General features: G+C 50.7%; 1 protein-coding gene across 1 annotated transcript in view; it reads left to right on the top strand.

The window, feature by feature from the left end:
- The window catches only part of PRMT8 (protein arginine methyltransferase 8), an 84,114-nt gene that overhangs the window by 30,903 nt on the left and 31,245 nt on the right, over positions 1–21,966 (top strand). The window contains exons 2-4 of the mRNA XM_059081380.2: positions 909–1,094; positions 14,966–15,121; positions 17,256–17,319. Of these exons, the coding sequence (XP_058937363.1) occupies positions 909–1,094; positions 14,966–15,121; positions 17,256–17,319 (406 nt within the window). The remainder of the gene's footprint in view (positions 1–908; positions 1,095–14,965; positions 15,122–17,255; positions 17,320–21,966) is intronic.

Raw genomic sequence — 21,966 nt, forward strand, 5'->3', positions numbered from 1 at the left:
GAGGAAGGGCTGGTCAGTGCCGGGCAGCGGCTGTGGGGCGTGGAGCCGAGCTGGCTGTCAGGGTCGGGGAACCCGGGAAAGGGCAGTGCGCCGGCAGGAGGCTGGCTATCAGTGTGGGCACTTGCATTTCAGAGGAAACTTCTGCTGAAGTTCAGAGCAAAACTGTGAATCAGAAACCGGGGGTGGGTGGAGCGGCAGGACAGCAGGTGTGAGAAACCAGAACCCGAGAGACGTGCATTTTGGGGGCCGGGCGCTGCTTGCGGGGTGAAGTCCAGGGGCTTGATCTACCGAAGGTCGCAGGTGGGACTCACTTTAAGACCTCAAACTCACGATACGCTGGGCCCTTTTCGAAGCACTTTCCAGATACCAACTGGTCTAATCCTCAGGATGACTCGAGGACATGCAGACTGTTTTATTCCCACTTTAGAGCTGGGGAAACTGAGGCACCAGGAGGTGAATAAACTCTCTCCAAGGTTGCGTAGCTGCGAGTGGCAGGGCTGGGTTTCACGTTTCGGGGGGCTGGCTCCGGAATCCACACTCCAGCCACTCTGCTCTGGGATGCTATGTGATGCCATTACATCCTGCCCTTTATTCGCCTCTAAGGGATGGTATTATTGTCCCCATTTAACAGATAGGCAAACTGAGGCCCACATCGGCTCGGGTCACCCACTAGTAGGAGGTGGAACTGGGTTAAATTCAGGTTGGTTACCCAGGGCTCCTGGGTAGCACACCACCATCCCCCACAGCACAGCCAACAGCTTGGGGCCACCGTCGCCCCTTGGCTGTGGCTGCTGTGGCTGATTGGAGCCGGCTTGGGGTGGGGCGGGAGGGGGAAGGAGGGAGGGCGGAGTCTCAGAGGGCAGGACCTCACGGGTGCCGTTCACACCTGCCACTTCTCTTCCCCGCAGGTGAGCAGCCCACCCTCTCAGCCCCCGCAGCCCGTCGTCCCAGCCAAGCCTGTGCAGTGTGTCCACCATGTGTCCACTCAGCCCAGCTGCCCGGGACGGGGCAAGATGTCCAAGCTGCTGAACCCGGAGGAGATGACCTCGAGGGACTATTACTTCGACTCCTACGCCCACTTTGGGATCCACGAGGTAAAGCATCCTGAGTTGGTGGCGAAGCGGGGCGACCTCGGTTCTGCTGTGGCTGCGCCGTTTCCTTGGACAGCGTCCTGTGGGCAGCTCTCTGTTGTCATTAAGGGAGTTCTCCCCGTTGCCCAAGGGCCCCGGCCCTGTCTCCATCCCGGGGCACCCACAGGCGGGTGGTGGGGGGTCAGGGCCAGGCCTGGAGCAGGTGAGCAAGGGAAAGCATGTGTTTGGGTGTTCCTCAGCCGAGAGCAAGGGGTGCTTCCGTGGTCCTTGTTTTACTGTCCAGCACCCTCGCCTCTTCCTGACCCTGAGCCTGAGAGGTCCGGGAGGACTGGACGTCCTCGGTCCTTGCTACAGGAGCTCGGGTGCTTTGCAGCTAGCGTCCCAAGGCCACGAGGACCTTCTGGCATCATGATGTCCGTTCCTCAGTCAGGCACGAGCCCCCAGGTTCATCCTGGACCAATGAGCGCTTCCAGGGAAGGATCAGCAGGCTTCCTCGGAAACCTGGCTCTGTCTGACAGCCTGATTGATTCTCAGGAAATTCTTATGTCTAAACGCTGTCTTCTTCCATAGCAGGGAAGATTGATGTTAGCTGTAGAACAGAGCAGAGCTTCCCAGCTAGAGGCTTCCTGGCTGCAGCGGCGGCCACAACAGTTTTTTTACCTCCCTCCCCACCATCTCCGGCACTTTCTCACCCCAAATAAACAGCTGACATGAGCCGAGTGCTTGCTCAGGGCTGGCCACTCTTCTGAGTACATTATACGTGTCATTTCGTTGAATTCCCAAGAACTCTATGAGGAAGGTATTTCTATTACCCCCTTACAGTGTGAAGACATACTGAGAAAGGAACAAAGGCTTGCTTGCTATGCAAATGCTTTTTGCAGATAAGTCTCCAAGCTCCCCTTTCAATTAGATGCTTCTGTAAACCCTTCCTGTATCCAAACGGTGATGCTGCATTGCCAGAAGCGTGTTTAATAAGTAATAGGCAACATGTTTTTGAGTCCCTGCTCCACACTGGGTATTTTGCTCCTAGCGTTTTATGTTACTGGCTCATTTATTCCTGAGGTCAACCCTGTGAGGCTGGTATTCTCATTTGTCCCCATTTCACAGATGAGGATCTAAGACCTTAAGAATCTTATCAACCTTCCTTCATCTTTGCTGGTTCCTCTCCGTGCAAGGTCACGAGCCGATACACGCAGAGCTAGAAATGAAACCTGCACGTTTTGGGGGGCCCGGGGCTTCATTTCCTAATTTCCAGGCCGTACAGCCTTTCTTTCTTTCTGGAAACTTTGGCTTTGTTCCTGCTGGTCCTTTTGCAATTTCCCATGGAGGTAGAGGGTGGAGGAGTTGGGCCCCTGAGGACTGCTCTCCCCATCAGAGCATTAATTAGGCCTGGGGCCTGCAGGGGAGGGGCTGGGCCCTGTGTTTAGCTCTGGGGGCCCCGGGCAGCTGAGGCTGCAGCTTTTGGTGGCTCCCACTGGGGGTGGGGTTGCGATGGTGCACGGAGCCCAGTCCTAGGCCTGAGAGGTGAGAAGGTCTGAGAGGCAGGAAGGATGCTTTCAAGAGCTTCCCTCCTCAGGACCCTGCCTCTACTTAAAGGACAGTCCTGTGTCCTTGGGCACCTGTCTCAGAGCAGATTGCTGGGAAGAGACAGCCGTTCCAGGGCTCCTAAAATGCCCCCCTTGGGCCTGCCTGGAGCCCCATTAGGGACCAGCCGCAGGCGGTGTGCCCCTCCCATCCGCCCTCCCGTCGTCAGGCCCCAGCCCCGCAGAGCCTGCTCCCATTGATTTCTCCCACCCCTCCCTGCAACACACGGAGGCACCCAGGATGTGCCCTCCGGGGCCATTATGTCTCTATGATTCCTTCAGGACGGGGTTCCCCGGCACCCCGCACATGGTCTGATCTGCCTATAGGTTTGATGAAACACCGGCTAATGTCATCGCTCAGGCGCTCCCGGGTCCCCACGAAGGCCGGGCATCCGGAGGGTCTGATCTCCACTGGGAGAAGACACCCAGGGTCACCAGATACATATAGTATGTACCAGGCTCCCTCCGTCTCATGTATTGCTAGAAAAATCAGACCTGCTCCTGCACATATACAAACACAGTGCAGACTGAGCTAATGAACTTGGAGTAAAGGATCTGCAGGTCACCATCTCATTTCTCTGCTTAGTAACCTGCCCTAGAATAGTTTTAGCAGCCCTTCGCATTGGGAAGTACTTCTGATCACCCAGCTTAAATCCTTCTTGCTGCTGCTGGGGGCCAGGCCTAGATCCTGGCTCCTGGGGAACTGCATAGGTCCTTAACGCTGGGGCAGCTAGCTGGCCTCCCTTCGTCCCTGAGCTTCCCCTCCGGCCTGTTTGGTCTCCATGATCATCTGCTGTAAAAGGAGGCCAGGGCAAGTAGGTGGCCTCCTACCACCGTTCTCTGCAGACAGGGCCTGTTCGCTTCTCGTTGTCAAACACGAGGGATCTCCTCTCCATGCCAGACGGCTCGCGGCGACGCCTTTGCCTCCTCAGTCTGGACAAGACCCACGTCTCACCAGCCCATCCGGAGCTGAGCTGGCCATTTGGCAGCCTTCTCCCGTCATTAACAAGATGCTCACACGGGCAGGCAGCGGCACTGCCAGCTCGCTGATTAACAGCGATCAGTGAGTGTTTGGGAAACATGGTGCCGGCTGGAGAGGGGTGGTTTAGTCTATAAATACAAACAAGAAGTGCCGAGTGGCAGAGGGCAACACTACAGGGGGCTGGAGAGCACAGCAGGAGGTGCTCCTGCACACTTTTCTTCTTGCATCCCATGGCCTCTCCTGAGATGGCTCCGTGCCCGGCCTCCGGAGGTCAGGGGCCAGGGAGAGGAGGACTGTTCATCCCGGACCAGGGCCTCTGTGAGAAGAAAGGGGTCCTGAGCAGGAGAGGTGTCCTTGTGCACAGAGGGGAGGGGCCCCGCCCCGCCCTGCCCTGCCCCGCGCCCTCTGAGATCCTAGCTCTGAATTCTCAGCGTCTTGAACGGTCCGCCTTGGGCACGGGGCCTCAGCTGCCAGAAGAATGAACCCCAGTGGGGCCCTGTTCCCAGCCCCCCAGCCCTGGGCGCTGAGCCCGCTCCTGGCCAGCTATCTTCTTTTCACAATCTTACTGCCGGTTTTCTTTTGAAATAGATTCTTCGGGGCCTCCTTTCCCAGCAATTAGTCAAATGTACTGCCATGTGTTCAGTGGGCAGGAGATAAAGTCACCCACAGCTGGGGGTGGGAATTGTTTTCACTGAAGAGTGGCATGCTCCTGCCTGAATGTCTGGAGACGTCTTTGGGCTGTTCTCCTTCAGGGGTGATTACAGCAGGGGTTACAGGAAGGGTGGGGAGAGACGGCCGCCTCTTTGAACGGGGTGAGTAGGGGAAGCCTGGCTAAGTCGCCACTTCTCCCCCGCCCCCAGAACTTGTGCCTTCGGAATGAACTCCTGTGGTCTGGAGCCTTAAAGAAGGGAAAGGGGGGCCGAAGAAGTGATGAAAGACAATGAATCAAAGGGGGGATCCCTTTTCGCAGCAACAGGACCTGCAGAGATACTGGGCCAACCTAATTCCATCAGGAAAGAGGCAGTGAGAACTTTGAACCATGAGGAGGATTGAGAGATTCCTGAACCTTTGTCGGTATTCTGCCCCCGTTCCTTACTCACCCTCAACGATTTCTTCACAGAGATGAAAGGGTCACAGTTTCCACAAAGAGCAAGAGCTAGCACTTTTGTAACCCTGACTCTACCTACGTCGCCATGACAACAACCCTATGAAATAGCTGCTCTTTCTACCCCATTCTCCAGATGTGGAGACTGAGATCCGGAATGCTACATGATGTTCTGGGCCAGCCAGAGGGAGCTCAAAAACTTCGGAGCTGTGGTTCGCGTGCAGGAGTTGGGCTCTGTCGTTACAGAGCGCCGCTCTCGCACCGTGCCCCGTGCCTGGTTCTAGGGACACCGTCTCGCAGTCTTGTGGTCTCACGGCTCTGAGGCCTTGTCCTTTTGATGTTGAGCAGTCTTGCAGTGTTTGGTTCCAGAGAGCTTCTGGAGGGAGAGGCTTGAGCTCACTTTCCAAGTAGTTAAGAGCCAGACATGAACTCAATTTAACCAAACCCTCACCTTATTCAGTTTCTAATATGACCAAGGATATGAGCCTTGGGGCAACACAAGGGGGTAGTGCTGGGCTGAAAAGCAAACACAGATGTTTTTAGCCCCTGTGGGGCCCCAGGCCCTGATACAGGAATTCAAGTCCCGCATCCCAATCCTACTCAACTCCTACACCTGCTCAAACCCCTGATTGGATTGAACTGACCAGCCCATCATTCTAGCTGCCTAACAAAAGAAAGGCTATTCCCTCCTGGAAAAACAACAACAACAAACTAACTTCAGCTGCTATGGATCCTTAGACACCATCTATGGCATCAAATAAAAATGATAAGACCTGTGAAGAAACAAAAGAATTTGGTTCATAGTCAGGAGAAAAATCAGTCAATAGAAACAGATCTGTAGACAGCCCAGGTGTTGGAATGATTAAACAAAGATTTGTAAATAACTATAATAAATACGATTTTTAAAAATTTCCAGGAGGAGATGGATATAATAGGTGAAATTGAAATCCTACAACTGAAAAATACAATAGCTAAACCAAGTGTTTGCTGGATGGGATTAATAACAGATAGGATACATAGAAGAAAATATCTAGGACCACGAGGACAGGGAAAGAGAAATCATTGAAACTGAAGAATACAGAGAAAAAAATTGACAAGTGAACAGAGCCTCAGTGACTTTGGGGACAGAATTAAGTGGTCTAACACGTGAGTAATTGGAATTCCAGAGGAGAAGAGAAAGAATGGGACAGAAAAAAATGTTTGAAGAAATACAGATGGATAAATGTCTAAAATCGATTAAAAAAACAAACACAACAAAACAAAAGCCCAGCAACTCTCTGCATCGATTTGCTCAAACAATGAATCCACATCCGAAACAGCCTCTGCAATTGCAGTCACCACCTGATTACGTTTATGATGATCTGTAGCCGTTCTCCAAGCTCCATCTCTCTTCCGCACAGGCCAGATCGGCAGATGGGATGTGGATGTGGGTTTCCTGGAATTAGTCTCCTGGGTGAATGGATCTCATGGAGCTAGTGTTCCAATAGTTGAGAGCCAATGTCCAACAATCCTCAAAGATCTGTTTATTGTTCTTTCTCCAGTGCACACATGCTGGTAAATGCCTGCAGGTCATCTTGGGGGAAGACTTGGAGAAAGATGAACAGTACACGTTTTTGTCAGCATAACAGGGTTTCTCCTCATGTAACATGCTCTCCCCTTCATTTAAGGGCTCCTACGTCTGTAAATTGGCTCAAGTCTGGGAATCCACTGAGGGGCCATGACTCGCTAGTTTTGCTGATTCAAGCCTGACTTCCATTCACGAGACCTATAACTTTTCTGCTTAAACAGATCAAGTAAGAATTTAGGGTGTTTTCCACTGTTTATTTTCTAGAGGTACTTTAATGAACTGGCCAGCACCAGAGGTCCTGGCGAGCCAGACTATCCTGAATACGCTTTGGCTCTCCTATCCTTTACAGTAACCGTGCCCACCTCATCTTTGGTGATTACACGCTACAACTTGGCCCCCGATCCCCCAGGATCCTAGCTGGATATTGTTCCCATGGCAATTAGGAATCTCAGTTCCCAGTGTAATCTCTGATCTATAGAGAAGGGCACACAGAGCTCTTCAAGGCTACTGGACTTCCCTCGTAAACTTCGTCCTCACAGCTGTGGTGAGAGGTCTGTTCTCTGGCATTGGTGAGCGAGTCTCACATGACAGATGCATTTTATTTATTTATTTTTTTTTGTGGTACGCGGGCCTCTCACTGTTGTGGCCTCTCCCGTTGCGGAGCACAGGCTCCGGACGCGCAGGCGCAGCGGCCACGACTCACGGGCCCAGCCGCTCCGCGACATGTGGGATCCTCCCGGACCGGGGCACGAACCCGCGTCCCCTGCATCGGCAGGCGGACTCTCAACCACTACGCCACCAGGGAAGCCCGACAGATGCATTTTAACATTTCAGTCCCCTGAAGTCTTTGGATACCTTCCTCTTCAGCACATCAGGGAAGTTCTGGCATTTCCACTTCATTTAGTGTAGGCTAACTTTTGGTCCATGTTTCAGTCAATCAACCATACCAACTCTTAGAGGCAGTCCAAGCCCCTGGAAGTAAAACAGTGAATCCACAATCTTTGCTTAGTGGACCTATGTCAATAGACTTGGCTCAGTCCAGCTTTATGTTCCCTGAATCTTGATTCCTCACCCTTACTATACATCCCCACCTCTATCCCCTATATTTTAATCTGTATGTTAGTGGTATCATGCAGTTCTTTTGGTGTGTATCACACCTCCTCATGGGTCACTCTTTGTGCCTTGTTCTTTGGGGTCTGCGTGGAGTCAAATCCAGTTATAGGGTTGGTGGGGGTGGGTCCTGAGGAGTATTAACATTACCGGGCAAGTAACTGCCTCAAAGGACACCAGTACGACTCTTTAGGAAAAGGAAAACGAACTTTCTTGGGCAGGGGTAGAAGGTGTTTCTACTGGCAGAGAAGACTGTAATTTAGGGACTTGAGGTCCCACCTTCATCAGAATCTGCCTGTATGTTCCTGTTCCAATTTTCAGGACCCCATTCTTTCTCAACAGATGACTCAGCTTTAACAAAAGAGGCCTTGCAAGGATGGGAATTCAATTTGTGTTGTAGTTCAGGCAGGATTAGACTCTGGCTTTGGTTTTTCAGAAATCTTGACCCTGCAAGAAAATAAGGTTTTTGTTCCTTTCTTTTATTTTCTTCCTTTTCTTTTTTTCCCCCAGAAGTCATAGAAGTTTTCAGGTGCTATATGAAGACCTTGAGCTGGGAATTTAAATCCCTGAGCTCATCGTTTTCTTTTTCTAAGTTTTCTAGCACAATTAGCAATAACCAACCAACAAATCCACCCCATTACATTCCTTACTTTGACTAAAACGTTCTAAGGTAGCACATACTTGGTCATCCGGAGTCTTGCCTTCCGTAGGAACTTCATCACCGGTGTCTAAGGCTAAAATTTGAGTCACTCTTTTGCCATTTCACCAGTGCCCTCTTCACCAATGGCAATAGATTTCTTAGTGCCTTTAAATCTAATCAGATCAGAAAACCAGTTCCAGAAAACTCAGAACCAATTCAGAGAACCCATTCTTAGATTCTGCTCCTTAGGAGGTATTCTTGGTATGAAATTTTGTATCGGTCGGGGCTCAACCATGGAAGCATATGTATAAATCCAGTCCAGGATTGCAGGGAATTGGCTCGTGTAGTTGTGCAAGGTTGCTGTCTCCATGTCTGTTGCTGAAGCTTGAAGTAGGTAGGTTACAGAGTAGGTAACCAGAAAAGGACCATGAATGCAAAATAAGGGGAGATCAGGAGTAGCTACAACTCATAAGCGCAAGCTTGAACCCTATGAGGACAGGCTGAAACACACATCCATTCTATTGCCTTGGACCTTGGTGGGGAGCATATCCTATAGAGGCCAGAGTGTTGCACCTTGGAGCTAAACACACACACACACCCGGCTCAGGAGTCAGAGAAGCTGAAGGCAAAGGTAGAGCAATTGTAAGCCCAGCTGCTGCTTTATGCCAACAAGGTGGATCAACCCATCAGCAGTGACAAATGTGAGCTACAAAATGCTTCCTGCTTCCTTTGTATCTTCTGAATCTCGTGGGAATCTCCCTCATGAACCACCTTGACTGGAGACATAGTAGAAAGACAATTCCGGGAAATATAGCTCCACCTGGTAAGGTGACTGATTACAAAGCCATCACACATGTGTGCACAGAGCTTCAAAAACATGAAGCAACATCTCTAGAGCTAGAGGGAGAAAGATACATCCCACTGTTGAAGAGTTCTGAACACTTCTTTCTTGGTAATTGATAGAACAGATGCACGCACAAAAAACAGTAAGGATGCAGAAAATCTGAACAACACCATCGAACAACCCAACGTAGTAAGCATTTATACAACATCGCATCCCCAGAGTACAGAATATACATTCTTTTTAAGTGCACATGGAAACATTCACTAAGATAGATCATATGCTGGCCCATAAACACATCTCAATTAAGTTTCAAAAGACTGAAATCATGTAGAGTATGCTTTTTTGGTCATAATGGAATTAATTTAGAAACCAGTAAACAGTAAATTATCTAGAAAATCTCCAAATATTTGGAAATTAGGCAGCAACTGAGAACAGGGTCAGAGAAGAAATCACAAGAGAAATTAGAAAATATTCTCAACTGAATGATAGTGAAAGCACAGTGCTATGGATCTGATGTTTGTGTGTCCCTCCCCCCCCCAACCCCCAAGACTCATGTGCTGAAATCCTAACACCCCATGTGATGGTGTTAGAAGGTGAGGCTTTGGGGAGGTAATTAGGTCATGAGGGCGGAGCCTTCGTGAATGGCATTAATGCCCTTATAAGAGGCCTTGCTTCCTCGCTCTGCTGTCCGTCATGTGAGGATACAAGGAGAAGGCAAACCAGGAAGTAAGTCCTCACCAGACACTGGATCTGCTGGCACCTTGATCTTGGACTTCCCATTCTCCAGAACTGTGAGACATAAATGTTTAAGTCACCCACTCTATGGTAATTTGTTATAGCAACTGAAGTGACTAAGACATACAACATATGAGAATTTGTGGAATGCAGTTAAAGCAATCTTTAGAGGGAAATTTATAACTTAAAAAAAATTTTATTTATTTATTTATTTATTTTTGGCTACGTTGGGTCTTCGTTGCCACATGTGGGCTTTCTCTAGATGCGGCGAACGGTGGTTACTCTTCATTGCGGTGCGCGGGCTTCTCATCGCGGTGGCTTCTCTTGTTTCAGAGCATGGGCTCTAGCACATGGGCTTCAGTAGTTGTGGCGAGTGGGCTCAGCAGTTGTGGCTCACGGGCTCTAGAGCATAGGCTCAGTAGTTGTGGCACACGGGCCTAGTTGCTTCACGGCATGTAGGATCTTCCCAGAGCAGGGCTCGAACCCGTGTCCCCTGCATTGGCAGGCGGATTCTTAACCACTGCACCATCAGGGAAGCCCTAGAAATTTATAGCTTTAAGTGCTACCATTAGACAAAAAGAAATGTACAAAACTAATGATCAGAGCTTCCACCTTACAAAGGTAGAGAAAGAAGAGCAAACAAAGCCTAAGTTGAAGGAATGAAATAATAAAGATGAGAGCAGAAATCAATGAAGTAGAAATCAAACATTGGAGAAAACCAACAAAGCCAAAAGTTGGCTTTGAAAAGACTCATTAATTTGATAACATTTAGCTAGACTGATCAAGAAAGAAAAGAGAAAACAAAAATTATAATATCATAAATGAAGGCAAGGACATCATTACAGATCATATAGACATTTGACAGGTGACTAGAGAATATTATGACAGTGTTATACCCATAAGTTTGACACCTCAACTGAAATGGATAAATTCCTTGGAAATATACCTTGTTAAACCTGATATAAGTATGCATAGAAAACTAGAATAGCGCTCTATTAAATAAATGAAATTCATACTTTAAAATTTTCCCACAAAAAGAACTCCAGACCCAGATGGTTTTACTGGTGAATTTTATTAGACATTGAAGAAAAATATCAATCTCATGCTAGCTTTTTCAGAAAATAAATGAGGAGAGAACACTTCCTAATTTGTGTGATGAACCCAGCAGAACTTTGCCAGAGAAGGTAACAGAAAATTACAGGTCAATGTCCCTCACAAATATAGGTACAAAAATCTGCAACAAAATATTTATAAATAAAATCAAGCAATATTATAAAGGATAATACGTCATGACAAAATGTTGGTTCAACATATGAAACCGATCTATGGAGTTCAACATATTAAAGAACAAAGAAGAAAAGTCATATACAATTTCAAGAAATGTATAAAAAGCATGTGACAGAATTCAACACCAATTCATGATAAAAAGCTCTCAGCAAATTAGAAATACAAGAAAACTTGGGCTTCCCTGGTGGCGCAGTGGTTGAGAATCTACCTGCCAATGCAGGGACACGGGTTCGGGCCCTGGTCCGGGAAGATCCCGCATGCCGCGGAGCAACTAAGCCTGTGAGCCACGACTACCGAGCCTGCGCGTCTGGAGCTTGTGCTCCGCAGCAAGAGAGGCCGTGACAGTGAGAGGCCCTCACACCGCGATGAAGAGTGGCCCCCGCTCGCTGCAACTCGAGAGGGCCCTCGCACAGAAACGAAGACCCAACACAGCCAAAAATAAAAAATAAATAAAAAGGAAATACAAGAAAACTTTTCCAATCTGATAAAAGACATTTATGGGAAGCTCACAGCCAAAATCATACTCAGTGGTGATATTTATATATCATTGGAACGAAAGAAGGATGTGTGTTCTCTTCTGTTCAGCATTTTACTGCATGGTAACCTTTGCAAGTGCAATAAAGCAAGAAGAAAGAGCAAGAAATAAAAAACATGTAAAGTAGGAAAAAAAGAAATAAAGTTGTCTTCATTCACAAGTGATTATATTTTTTACAGAGAAAAATAAAGGAATCTAGGGAATTCCCTGGTGGTCCAGTGGTTAGGACCCGGCGCTTTCACCGCCGAGGGCCCGGGTTCAATCCCAGGTTGGGGAACTAAGATGCCTCAAGCCATGAAGTGTGGCCAGAAAAAAAAAGGAAAGAGAAAAAAAGGAATCTACAGATAAATCCTACTAGAATTAGTATGTGAGGTGAGCAAGGCCGCAACGTATAAGGTCAAGGTATGTACTAACATAAAACAGTTGGAAAATGAAATTTTAAACATATCTTTTACAATACTATAAGGTATCATAAAATAAAATATTTAAGAATAAATCTAGGGCTTCCCTGGTGGCGCAGTGGTTGAGAATCCGCCTGCCGATGCAGGAGACACGGGTTCGTGCCCTGGTCCGGGAAGATCCCACATGCCGCGGAGCAACTAAGCCCGTGAGCCGTGGCCGCTGAGCCTGTGCGTCCGGAGCCTGTGCTCCGCAACGGGAGAGGCCACAACAGTGGGAGGCCCGCATACCGCAAAAATAAATAAATAAATAAATCTAATGAAAGAACTATAAGGCCTCTATACGGAAATCTATAAAACATTGCAGAGAGAAATTACACAAAACCTAACTAAAGGGAGAGCTATTTTAGTGTTTTGGGTTGTAAGACTCAGGATCGCTGAGGGGTTAATTCTCCCCAAATAGATCTATAGATTCAATGCAATTCCAATCAACTCCAGGAGGCTGTTCTCTATGAATTAACAAGTTGGTTCTAACACATGTATGGAAATGCAAAGGATGCAGAAAAGCCAAAATAATCTTGTAAAAGGAGAACTACGTTGGAGGATTTACACACAGTACTTTGTTTCAAAGTGAATACAAAGCTACAGTCGTTAAATGACAGTTAAATTGATATATTAATGGAACAGATCAAAAAGGCCACCCATATATAGTCAGTTGGTTTTCTGACAAAGGTGGACGTTAATTCAGTGGGGAATGTGATAGTCTATTCAGCAGATGGTGCTTGAACCATCTATTTGTATGAAAAAAAATGAACTCACACACCTTATACCATATACATATGTATATACATATATACTTATACCATACATAAAAATTAATTTGATGTGAATCAAAGACCTCAAACTAAAAGGCACAACTATAAAACTTCTAGAAGAAAACATAGGAGGATATCTTGGTGACCTTGGGGTAGGCAAAGATTAGGCAGAACAGACAGAATTCTAATCGTAAAAGAATAAAACCCCAATACTGGTCTTTATCAAAATGAAAAACTACATTTCAAAAGACAAGATTGAGAAGATGAAAAGGCAAATCACGGATTGGGAGAAGATATTCATAACATGTATATCTAACAAAGGATTTGTTTCCAGAATATAGAAACTCCTACAATTCACTAAGGAAAAGATAAATAGCTCAAAAGAAAGAAAAAAAAAAAAGGACAAAACTGATAATTTACAAAAGATATATATGTATAGTCAATAAAATCATGAAAAAATTATCTGCATCAATAGCCATCAGGGAAATGAAATTAAAGTTGCAGTGCAGTAGCAGTGCATATCCACTTGAATGACTAAAATGTTAAAAAATTAATAAGACTAAGTGGCCAGCATATGAAGAAACTTGAACTCTGGATCATAAATAGACAACTATTTTGAAAAACTGTTTGGCAGTTTCTGATGAAATTAAACACCTCCCCTAAGACCCAGCAAACCCACTTCTAGGTATTTACCCAAGAGAAATGAAAAGATATACAAATCTTCCTCAACGTACAGTGGGGTTACGCCCTCATAAACCCATCGTAGGTTGAAAATGTTAAGTTGAAAATGCGTTGAATACACCTGACCTACTGAGCCTCACAGCTGAGCCCCGCCTACCTTACGTGTGCTCAGAACTCTTACATCAGCCTACACTCGGGCAAGACCATCTAACACAAAGCCTACTTTATAATGAAGTATTGAATATCTCATGAAGAACCACTGTAAGTCGGGGATGTCTGTATCCTCAAAAATACTTAAACAAGAATGTTCGTAACAGCTTTATTCACAGCAATCCAAATATCCATCATCACGTGAATGGATGTGAACATGTGACATGTTCATACAATGGAATACTAGTCCACAGCAACAACAGCAACCTTGGATACATGCAGTAAAATTAATGACATCTCAGAAATTTTGAGTAGAAGAAGTTGGACACAAAAGTGTACATACTGTATGGTTCCGTTTATATGAAATTCTGGAGTTGGCAGAAGGAATCTTTGAGACAGAAATTAGATCTTTGGTTGTCTGGAATGGGGGAGAGGATTACCTGCACATGGGCATGAAAGGTCTGGAATGATGGAAGTGTTCTATATCTTGATTATGGTGGTGGTTACACAGGTGTACGGTTAGCCATATATTTAAAATCTGTGCTTTTCACTGTATGCAAGTTACATTAAAAATTATACTAAAAATCCCAATACTATTGATTAGTCAGAGTGTTGGCTGATATCTTTAAGGACGAAGATCCCCGCCTCACCACCATACACAGATGAATCATGTTCTCCTTGGGTTGGAGACAGTAGTAAAGGCTAATCTAGTTCCTCTCGTATTACAAAGCACTTAAATAATAGTGGATACAAAAACATGTCTTCTATTCTTAAAAACAAGCAAATAGAAAAAGTACACACACACACACACACACACACACACACACACACACACAGCCTCCTTTAATAACCTGTTTCACGACAATTCTCTCATGATGGCAGAAAGTTCTGCTTCAGGTCTAACTTAAATCTCTCACGCTGTGTTTGTATTGCTCCTTTCTTTAGGTCTTTTTTTTTTTTTTTTTTTTTTTTTTTTGCTGTATGCGGGCCTCTCACTGCTGTGGCCTCTCCCGTTGCGGAGCACAGGCTCCGGATGCGCAGGCCCAGCGGCCATGGCTCACGGGCTTAGGTGCTCCGCCGCATGTGGGATCTTCCCGGACCAGGGCATGAACCCGTGACCCCTGCATCGGCAGGCGGATTCTCAACCACTGCGCCACCAGGGAAGCCCTAGGTCTTTGATAAGTTGGAGCTTTCCCAGGTCTGGACGTGAGTTTCTTCTTTAACGGTACGAGGCGATCTTTCGCCTTGTGAGGGGCAGAGTTTTAGGACGTTGTGTGTACTGATGCAGGGAGCCCCTGGCGCAGCTGTACTCTTCCGTGGCTCTGCCTCGTGACAGAACTGAGGTCCCTGAGGAATCTGTCGGGACAGCCCTGGGCCCATGACCCGGCAGGTGTGCGCCCAGGTGCCCCGAGTACACCGGCTCTCCCTTTCCTTCCGTACAGGAGATGCTGAAGGACGAGGTGCGGACGCTCACGTACCGGAATTCCATGTATCACAACAAGCACGTGTTCAAGGACAAGGTCGTGCTGGACGTGGGAAGCGGTACCGGGATCCTCTCCATGTTCGCCGCCAAAGCAGGGGCCAAGAAGGTGTTTGGGGTGAGCATGACACTCCCTCCACTGGCCTCTGCGGGGACGGGGACGCTGCCTTGCTGGGGCCACGCCCTCCAGGAGGAGGCCAGACATAGCTCTCAGGAGGTGGGCAAGCTCCCCGGCTCCCTGTCACCTGGGCATTGCTCCTGGCCTTGTCCTGGAACAGCTGACATTTGCAGAGGACTTTTGGCTTTTCTGAAACCGTGTTGGTGCCCTCATTCCCTTAGAGTCCTTAGCCCTACTGTGGGCTGTGGTGGCAGGGCAGGGTGGCCACACCTGTGAGCTGTGGTTGGAATCGCCACGGTTCCACTCCCGAGAAGTGTGATCTGGACAATTCGCTTCTCTTCTGGACGTCGGTTTCCCCATCTATAAAATGGGCGTAATTACAGTGCCTTGCCCACGGGGTGGCTATGAGGAGTGAGTGATTTTAACACATAAGTCAAGTGCTTAGGATGGCGCCTGGCGTAAGTCAGGTGCTCGGTATTTATTAGTATAGTTGGGGCCCTAGGTGGTAACAAGACGGTCTCCTTTCTCTTTTCTTTGAAGGCAAGTTGGTAGATTTAATTCTGCTGTTCTGGCTACCGCTGCCTCTCCAGCTAGAGGTGGTAGTGGCGGACCTTCTGGGAAGGCTCCCACAATGCAGCTGCACACAGCCTGAGGGTGGGGGGGCTGGGAGGGTCCGGAGCCGGGAAGAAACTGAGAAAGAAGAGCTCTGAGCTTCCGGCTGACATTTGAAAAATGCAGTGGGTCTAGGGCTGGAAAATGGGAATTCATCTTGATCAAAATTCAAGGCACACTGCAGTCAAACACACAGCGCGTGCACAGGACAGCCCAACGCAGAGGCTGGCGGGAAGCTTTCAGTGGGGCTTCATTCGCTCGGTCATCCTGCAGCCTGTCCTGAGACACCCTGGCTCCCGGTTGACTAGAGCCCTCCAAGTCCCCGTGTCTCCCCATCAGTGGCTGTCCCTAAGCCCCTGGCAGGAACAGCATCCTCCTCCATGCCTGACCCGGAAGGTACCGGGGCCTTGGCTGGAGGGGGTCTCTGGGACACCTGAGCTGTCTCAAGACGCCTCTGTTGTAGCCTTGACTAGGAAAGCTATGGTGTACTCACCTGAGGTGCGTGTGGAGGGTACGGGGCCAGCCCGGACGCCCAAGGTCAAGTCCTGCGCTTTTCACGGTACTCTGCCCCTCCCCACCGGCCAGCCTTCCTTCCTTCACAGGGCCTCCCCTCCAGGATGGGGGCTTCTGGCCGAGGGACCGACTCCCCTTCCAAGGCGCTCACAGAGCCTCGGGGCAGGACGTACACCCCCCCTGTAACGCCCCGCCCTCCCTCCCAGGGTGGCTCTGAGGCCCCAGCGCAGCTCCGGAATCGGACGGGAGGGAGCCCGGGGCTGAGCTGGGCAAGGCAGGGCTGCCCGCCCTTCTCTTCCAGGTGCGGGGCTCCAGCCGTAGGTCCTGGCAGCTGTCCCCGCGTTTCCAGCAACCTGGCCTCCCCGCCGGGCCCAGGCCTCCTACCCCCAGGCTGGGGCTTGGTCTGCTGTTCCCACAAGGTCCTGCTCTCAGCGGATGCTCAGCGAATTTCTCCAATACCTTGGCCCTTTGCTTAGGAGATCTGGGGAGCCTGGAAAGACTTCTAGATTCAAAAGAACCAATTCTTTCAAAGGTGGAGCCTGCGGAAGGAATGAGAGTTAACAGGCGTCTGCCCATGGGGTGGGGAAGGATCTTAAGATGCCCTGAGGCCCGGACTTGCCCTTTTCAGATGGTCCTTCTTCTGGACCGTGCCGTTTAACCAGGGAGGGGGCTGGGGGTGGGCGGGTGGCCTCAGGGAGGCTCGCAGCCACTCTGGCGGTCTCTGCCTCCCGCCTCCTCCTCTCCCGGGAGGGCAGTGGCTGTGCCAGGCGAGCGAGGCCTGCCAGCCCCTCCCAGATCTCCCAGCTCAGAGACTGGGTCCTCCATGGTGGGGCAAAGGCGGACCAGCGGAAGAGCCGCTGGCCCGTGTGCGTCGGGAGGGCTGTGGGTTAGGTTTTCATCTGCCGCGAAGTAGCCTTGCAGCTGTGGGCGGGTCACCACACCCCTCCATCTGTTAAACTGGCCCCGGGCACACGGTGATTCTTCCTCCTCTGCTCTGTGTCCTTTCTAGATTGAATGCTCCAGTATTTCTGACTACTCAGAGAAGATCATTAAGGCCAACCACTTGGACAACAGTAAGACTTACCTCTGCGTGCTTTCCCGCGGATGGAAGGGGCTGGGGGGGCTCGTACTTTCTCGTCTGGGGGGCAGAGACTGACATAAGAGCGCTTGGCCTTGGAAACGTGGAGGCCAGCTGAGGCCCCGTTATCAGGGCTGTGCTCACAGGGCTCCGAGGGTCCCAGTTCCTGCCAGGTCAGCCAAGGGCACGTCTGTCCCAGCTCAGCCGCCAGGGAGCCCAGCCTGAGGCTAAATCCTTCATTTCCAAGCCCTCTGCCTGGCCCCAGCTGTAGGCATCTGTTGAGTTCTGCAAAACGGCGGCCATTCCTCCACCTCTCCCCTCTCCACGAACCCTAGCCCTGCCTCTCTTGACATCCACCTAGTGGCATCCCCCCGGACCCCAGGCTCTTGCTTTGCAGAAATGCAGTCCTCGCACGCCACGGCCCCTGCTGCTGATGGGGCTGTCCTGGCAAGTAGGTTGCCCTTGGGAGCGGGACCTTCTTGCGGCTGGAGTCTGAGTATAAAGATACGTGCGCTCCTTTCCCTTCCTCTCCTCCGTTCCCACGTGTCCGTGACAGCTCTGGCCCCTCCCTCTGGGACCCGTCTTGAACAGACTCACTCTCGCGAGGGTGCCCGGTCGGAAGAATTTCTGTATCTCCCATCCGAGGGTGCCCGGTCGGAAGAATTTCTGTATCCCCCATCAGTCAGCGGGATGAGATTCAGTCCCCAGGCTCTGTGCTGAGTGGGGCCAGGACACTCAGGGTTTATAAACTAGGAGAACAAGGTTGGACTCTTTTCCTAAGGATGATGAAGAATTTCTGAAGGATTTTAAGCAAGGGAGGAGACTTGTCTATGGTGAATGGGTTGGGATAGGCTGTAGGCATCAGAGTGCCGGTAGAGGCTATTTCACAGCCCGGGGTGGGGTGGGGGGGGAGGTTAGGCCTCTTGTGTGGCCAGGGTGGCAGCCGTGGAGGCGGGAAGAAGTGACCTCTTGGGCGATGCTGGGAAGTAGAGGCCAGAGGACCCGCTGACGGACTGCCTGGGGCAAGAGAAACAGGACAGGAGCAGGGCTGGCTTTTTGCCTTGAGTAAGAGTGGATGGTGGAATGTTGAGTGACAGGAGGGAGGAGGAAATCAAGGGTTCTCCTTGGCATGGGTTAGGTTTGCAATCCCCGGGGAGACGCAGGTGGATGTGTAGAGTGAGACTCGGATACGAATCTGGAGTTCCAGGGAGAGTCAGGCTCTGTGGTTGATGGGGGGGGGGGGCGGCTCTTCAGCGTATAGATGTTACTTAAAGCCCCAGAACAAGTTCCCTCAAGGATCATGTAGAGCTACAGGAGAGAAATGGGCCAAAGATGGCGCTCCAGCGCATTTCAACATTTGAAGGTCAAGCAGAGGAGAAGAGGCAGAGAAGATACAGTCAGTGAGGTCAATGGACCTTCGGGAAAGAGGAGTAAAGGAGGAGGATGCCAAGGGGTCAAGTAAGATAAGAACAGAGACGTGACCGTTAAATGATTGCGACCGTGGAGGATATTGGGGTTCTTAACGGGCGCAGACTGGGTGGAGGGTGGGGATGGAAGTCCAGGCAGAGTTGGTTAAGGAGAGACTGTGAAGGAAGGGCTATAAATAGCTCCTTTTGCTGTGATGGGGAAACAGAAAAACGGAACTGTAGCGACAGGGAGAGGTGAGGCCAAGGAAGGGAGTTGGTTTTTAAGGGTAGGAGATAAGAAGACGTGTGTACGATCCCATCGTCCTGTAGGTAGACAGAAAAAATTGCAGATCTGGGAGAAAGTAAATTCAGAAGCAAGGACTTTGAGAAGGTAAGAGGGGGTGAGATCCAGAGCACAGGTGGGCTCACCTCCCCCTGCCCCGACCTCCGGCTTGGTGTCCAATCTCCCTTGGTTCGGGGGAGCAAGATCTCTCTGCACACTCGTTGGGAAAGTCCTTGACCCGTGCAGAAGGGACAGAGGGGGTACCTCTCGACCTGCCTACGAAAGACGGAGAAAGAAAACCGGCCAATTCCTTCTCTACGAGGGAGACGGAGCCTGGCGTCCTCGTGTTTGCATCCGACCTCCCGCCCCCAACTCTGAGAAATACGGCCAATGCCTCTCCCCACTTGAGAGGTGTGGAGACTGAGGTTAGGAGATGTGGGGCAGAGCCTCTGCTCTGGGCTGCCGTTCCTGTACTTTTACCCAAAGTGCGTTTAGTTTGACAAGGAAGCACCAACGGGGAGTGCCTGCCAATCCTGAAAGTGAAAGTTCAAACTTCTTAGGAGGGGAGTGTGTGTGTGCAAATACCTGTGGGATCAGATTCCTCTTGGAATTACTGAGTCTCAGCCCTGGGGGCCCTCAGGAGCCTCCAAAGCATATTTGGATCCTCCCCTGTCTCTGCGCCGGTGATTCCTGCCCTCGGGGGTCTGTCCAGCCCCCTTACCCTGTATCTGTCTCTCTCGCCGCGTCCAGCTTCTGGGGTCTGGTGGGCCAGCCTCCCTGGCTCACCTGGGTCCTCTGCAAACGGGAGGAATCCCTGGCCTTCGGGAGGGGAGGGGGGGGCAGCACCCTCAGAGGCCCCTCCGGCTCACGGGGGTCCTCGAGGCCCCTCCTCCCCTCCCCGGCCTCCAACTCTTGTAACTTTTTTATTCCCCTTCCTTTTTCTCCTTCCTCCTTTTCCTCTTCTTTCTTTTACCCTTCGGAATATCCCAGTTTACAGAAAAGGGGCAAATACAGCTGTTTTTCCCTCCGAGTCTGGGAGCAGGCAGTTGACACGATGCCCCGTCTTCCCTAAACGCGTCAGTGCGTGTTTCCTGCAAACAAGGGCGCTTCCTACGTAGCCACGCGCAACCATCCAAATCGGGAGGCCAACGGCCACCGCCATCGTGGTCTCGTGCTTAGGCTCCGCCTGAGGCGGGCTTTCGGTGCAACAGTGTATCCTTCTCGGCCAGAGGACCTGGTTCTGACCCGCCCACTGCACTTTGTCCTCCTGTCCTGGTTTCCTTCCAGCTGGAACTGTCAGACTCCCATAAACCTTTGTGGCCTCGATGCTTGACAACCGCAGGCCGGCGTTCTGTGGGATGTCACTCAGTTTGGGGAGGTGGGACACCTCCTCACGGCTGCATCCAGGTCGCCCGTCCTGGAGGGACGCCTCGGATGTGATGCTGCATATCCTCATGGCGTCCTGGGTGGCGTCCTCGCAGTGTACATGTGTCCCCTGTTGCGACGGTGTTTGCCTTGATCCCTGGCCTGGGTTATGTCCGCCAGCCTTCTCCCCCCTTCGTTAGTGATTAGTAAGGTTTTCTGGGAGAGGTACTTTGAACCATGGAAATATTTCCTTCCTCCCCGTTAATTGCCTTTTTTTTTTTTTTTTTTTTTTTTTTGCGGTACGCGGGCCTCTCACTGTTGTGGCCTCTCCCGTTGCGGAGCACAGGCTCCGGACGCGCAGGCTCAGTGGCCATGGCTCACGGGCCCAGCCGCTCCGCGGCACGTGGGATCCTCCCGGACCGGGGCACGAACCCTCATCCCCTGCATCGGCAGGCGGACTCCCAACCACTGCGCCACCAGGGAAGCCCTGGTCTCATTCAATCGTTTATAACTGTTAGTGTCGGTACTTGCTCTGATGCTCAAATTCTCCCTGACTTGGTCCCTGGGAGCATCTTCGAGCTGCCTCTGTGTCCTGTCCATGTACCCCCTTCACTTTGTGTGAGCTTTCTTATCTTCTGGCACAAACATTCCAGGCTCATCTCGTACTTTCCACGTCACTCGCTGTTCTAGAATCAGCCATTTCTCTGCGGAGTCTTGAATCCTCTGAGTGGACCACGGCGTTTAGAAATGAGGACATGGGGCTAGGTGTGCGCCTTGATTTTAGGGTGTCGAGGCTCCCACACTGTCTCCGTGGGAAAAGTGTGTGTGTGTGCTCACACGTGCTCATGTCTGTGGTGTCGCGTCTGTGGACACACATTGACATAAAGCATGTCTCCGCATCTGTGCACATCGTCCAGGACGCCTGCATGTGATACCCCTGCTTCTAATTCAGCACCTCGCGGTTCCCTCTCAGCTTTCCCCCTTTTCCATCCTCTGACAGTGAAACCCTGGCTCTCATCCTTCTTGATATGTTTACATACCGGGTCAGTCCCCATATGTAAACAGTCGCCCACTGTCACCGCCTCCTGCCCACGCACCTGCCACCCTGCGCGGGGCCCCGACCCCCATGCTGGGCAGCTCCCCGTATGACCACCTCGCCTCTGGGCTCAGGCTCCGGTGGGTGCAGCCAGGCTCCCTCTTCACACAGCGCCCCCCCCCCCGCCCCAGGCAGGTCCCTCCGAGGGGCCTCAGATACCCCCTGGCCTGTCGTGTGCTAGTGGCATCTGGTTTGCTCAGCCCGCCCCGTGCCTCCCGGAGGGAATCGCTCCCTGCTCTGTATTTTGATGGCTCACATTTGATTCTGTGCTAAGGAGGTGACGGCCCAGGAGGGACAAAGTGCTGTCCGTGCCCCGTGCCTGTCCTACTCCTCACACGGTCCTGGGGGCCTTTTCAAGGCAATGCCGCCTCTATTTCTTCTTCCCCGGGGCCGGGGGTGGGGGCGGGTAGCAACAGGTGGGTGGAGCTGGCGAGGCCCCCGGGGCGCTGTCCTCGGCCCTAGCTCGCGCTGCCTTGGCACGTGTACTAGAAA

This window comes from Kogia breviceps, chromosome 12, assembly GCF_026419965.1.
Source record: "Kogia breviceps isolate mKogBre1 chromosome 12, mKogBre1 haplotype 1, whole genome shotgun sequence".
In the NCBI taxonomy this organism is placed as follows: domain Eukaryota; kingdom Metazoa; phylum Chordata; class Mammalia; order Artiodactyla; family Physeteridae; genus Kogia; species Kogia breviceps.